General features: G+C 42.5%; 1 protein-coding gene across 1 annotated transcript in view; it reads right to left on the bottom strand.

The window, feature by feature from the left end:
- Positions 1-1,617: 1,617 nt before the first annotated feature.
- The window catches only part of LOC112495298 (spidroin-2-like), a gene marked incomplete at its 5' end in the record, with an annotated part of 2,577 nt that continues 336 nt past the window's right edge, over positions 1,618-3,858 (bottom strand). The window contains 3 exons of the mRNA XM_025091293.1: positions 1,618-2,478; positions 2,672-3,022; positions 3,660-3,858. Of these exons, the coding sequence (XP_024947061.1) occupies positions 1,826-2,478; positions 2,672-3,022; positions 3,660-3,858 (1,203 nt within the window). The remainder of the gene's footprint in view (positions 2,479-2,671; positions 3,023-3,659) is intronic.

The raw sequence follows: 3,858 nt of genomic DNA, 5'->3' as shown, positions 1-3,858 counted from the left end.
CCTCTCCTGCCCTTAACCGTATCAAAACTACCTCCGCCCGCTCTACAGCCCTTTGCCCATCTCCAGCGGGGCGCCGGTATCTCAGCCGGGCTTCTGCCGGTCCGTGGAGACGTCTCCGTCGGGTACTCTCCTCTGCCGGGCAACTCGGTACGTCGAGACTATCTCCCCACGGCAGATTCGAGCACCTCGACCTCAACTAAACAATAACGAAATCTTACGAGAGCCGTGACATAACTATACGAATCAACCCGAGAGCGTAGCTTCTGAGCAGGGTGACAACCCGAAGGGAACCAGAAATCGAGAACGTTATCTGTATCGGTAACCGGAGCCGCCTTGGGACTGCGATTCGAAAAATCACGTCACAAGGTATATCAAGCGACGCAAAAATACCACGAATTTTTTTATTGGTTTCTACAAACTTTTTGAGGCCAAATTTTATTGGATGCATTGTCTAATTTCTTTTCTTCTTTATTCATTCATTTCTCTATCTTGAAATTCCTTAGGCAACGCAACTGCGGAACAATAATCCCAATCAGCACGATTCAGGGCATCGCAGTGGAATCGAATGTATATAGCTCAAGATATTGATTGGTTTATCCTTTTACGTTTGGTTTGTTCTTGACTCAACACCGAGTTCTGACGATTGCACTGGGTGCACTGATTGCGACCAGTACAGTGATTTGTTCTACGACTGAAGAAGTAGGCAACCAGTGATCATGATCAGCCTAGGCCAATCAGAGTCACTAAATACTAACCTGTCACTCAAGTACCTTTCCAGCAATATCCTTCGTCTTGTTGCCTCTAATCGATTCGAATTAAATTATTAATACCGTGAAGTGTATGGTTTATTCAAGAAATATCCAAGTGTCATCGATTAAGCAGAAATTTAGAAGATCAGCAAAGTCACTAGGAAGCATCTTCACTACGAACTTTTGATCGGTGGAGCAATTTGTGACACTAAGATCAGATCAAGGTTTTTCGTGAATCTACGGGATCTTTGGCTACGAACAGTTCATCCTGTTGGACTTGGTTCAGAAGAGCAAAAATCAAGACGAAAAGGGTGCACCAAGAGCCATGATGGTAAAGCACTCTGCTGCTCTGAAGAAACATGTATCTGTGATATATACACAGGAACCATGTAGACCAACCCTTCTAACACAACTACCAATGTTACAAATGACACTACTTTGCTACTAGTGATACTTGTACGATACTAGCAGTACTGCTGGTAAATTACACTTGATGCGTTCAAGTAAATAGACATCCTGCATGTTCCATGGCTGAATAAGAATGTAATACAAAGTTTTGTCAGTGGTTAAATTTTCTTCAGTCTTGTTTCGTTACTAAATGAATTCATAAAGCACGATTAACAATATCTAAACATCCCTGTGAGGTCTTGATTAATATATTATGTATTTGTATAAGAGGTTGGTACCTTTGTACCTTGTAATATTAAATTTACTAATAAATTTAAATAGTGGTGCTACTAAAAGTTGTTGCACATGTCAAATATGTATTTGAGCATATGAAGATAAACGATGATTAACTATTGTAAATAAGAATGCAGTCTTACAGCAATGTATTATCGTAATTGGAAAATTTAAGAAATCAATGGAATTTGTAGTTGTCCAGTAGCTTTATTTAATCCAACTTGCATCAGACCATCACTATCGTTAACAGGAGAACTTTTAAAGCTAGAGGAACTACGAATATAGGACATCTGTGGAGCACGTGGAAATTTTGAAAGTTTCTTAAAGTTTAATAACATTCATTGATGTTCTTTAACGTTGATGTTCGTTCGGGGGACTGATGGTTATACCACAGTTTACAAGCCAATGCTGTTCAAGGGGGACCATCCTAATGAACTAGAGACAGATTTTGCCTGCGCTGTAGCACCGGAAACAGCTTTGGACAAGGAACCTAAGAACCCTGTGATTCCAGAATCAGATGCCGCTTTGGATACAGAACTGGCTGCAGCGTTAGCACTCGACAATGCGCTGGATGCTCCTTTGCCGGCGCTCTTTGACAGTGCAGCGGCTGCGGCTTGGGATGCAGCACTAGCACTCGATAATGACTTGGATCCTCCCTTGCCAACGCTCTTTGACAGTGCAGCAGCGGCGGCTTGGGATGCAGCACTAGCACTCGATAATGACTTGGATCCTCCCTTGCCAACGCTCTTTGACAGTGCAGCAGCGGCGGCTTGGGATGCAGCACTAGCACTCGATAATGACTTGGATCCTCCCTTGCCAACGCTCTTTGACAGTGCAGCAGCGGCGGCTTGGGATGCAGCACTAGCACTCGATAATGACTTGGATCCTCCCTTGCCAACGCTCTTTGACAGTGCAGCAGCGGCGGCTTGGGATGCAGCACTAGCACTCGATAATGACTTGGATCCTCCCTTGCCAACGCTCTTTGACAGTGCAGCGGCTGCGGCTTGGGCTGCAGCACTAGCACTCGATAATGACTTGGACCCTGATCCTGGAAAGTTCATTGAATAAAAATTAACGAAGTCCTTTATCAAGAACTAACATTTGATACATAAAATACATATACATAATTGAATGACCTCAAAAGGAATTAATGTGAACGATATCATGCACTGTGATGAGTATTCTTCTCCCACTGTATCTATAATGAACGTAGCTACGCTTCCCACACTTCTCCTACTCACCAGGTCTTATGATTGGACCTCCTGGATTTATAACCGGTCCAGGACCATGGGGATGAATAGGATGTGGAATATGTCTTATTGGACCACAGCGACCAGTTCTCTGGTCACACTGGCTGCCTGGTAAACACGAAACAGCAGCACAATTTGGTATTTCGGGATGTGGAGTAACTGGGACACATCTACCAATATGGTCATTGCACACGTATCCTTCTCGACAGCGGACTATAGCACATCTTGAAGTAATAGGATAAGGGGATGCATAGACAGGAACACATCCGATACCATTGATGCATCGGTGATTGGGTGCGCATCGTATAACTTTGCAGTCTGGTAGATGGTGTGGTGCCACGTCTAGAATCGTATTAACAATGAATCTGGGATTGTGAATTTCCTTCATAGTGGTGATATGACTAGTTTTTTATTAACAAATAGTAGCCTAAGGTATTATGAATGAATTGATATTACCAATAAGTTGTCATTTCCTGTGAAGAATGATTTGAACTTTTCATTATGCACAAGATGCATGAAAACTACTTTTCAATGATTTTCAATCCCATTGCTACAATTTGTAGGTATGGCTTGTACTAAGGTCGCAAAACTATCGACAATTCTGTTAACTTTATTAGATTCAACAGTTTAATTAAAAAAGTATAATTTTCCGGAAAAACAATATATTCACAAGTATATAACACCTGCTAAATATACCTGTGAGTTTCAAGGGAAAAGTATTATTGGCCTCTGATTTTCCATCTGAATATAGTATATATGACAGAGTGGGAAAACAAAATGAGTAATATCATGAATGATTAGAGTCCCAGAAAACGTATACCGTCCAAAAGTCGAATTTAGGACCTCTAGTTCAACAGAAGTTGTCTTTTGGCATCCTAAACATGACTAGGATTTATATGTCGTCTGGGATGGGATTACATAATTCCGACAAACGTTACAGCCGAAATTCGTTTACGTCAAAAGTGAAATTATAAAATACCTCCAAGTGTTTTGGATCCAGCCTTGGCTTTAGCAGCAGCTGCAGCAGCGGCATTAGCAATCGCAGATAAGTGTCCGTGAATTCCTGATTTGGATGCTGAGCTGGCATGAGACGCGGCTAGGGCGGCGGCCTGAGCACTTGAAGCCGATTTGGATGCTGAGCTGGATTGAGAAGCGGCTTGGGAGGCAGCCTGAGCACT

The sequence above is a fragment of the Cephus cinctus genome, unplaced genomic scaffold (genome assembly GCF_000341935.2).
Source record: "Cephus cinctus unplaced genomic scaffold, Ccin1 Ccin1_scaffold1957, whole genome shotgun sequence".
Lineage (NCBI taxonomy): Eukaryota > Metazoa > Arthropoda > Insecta > Hymenoptera > Cephidae > Cephus > Cephus cinctus.
This window is presented reverse-complemented; position numbering and strand designations above follow the sequence as displayed.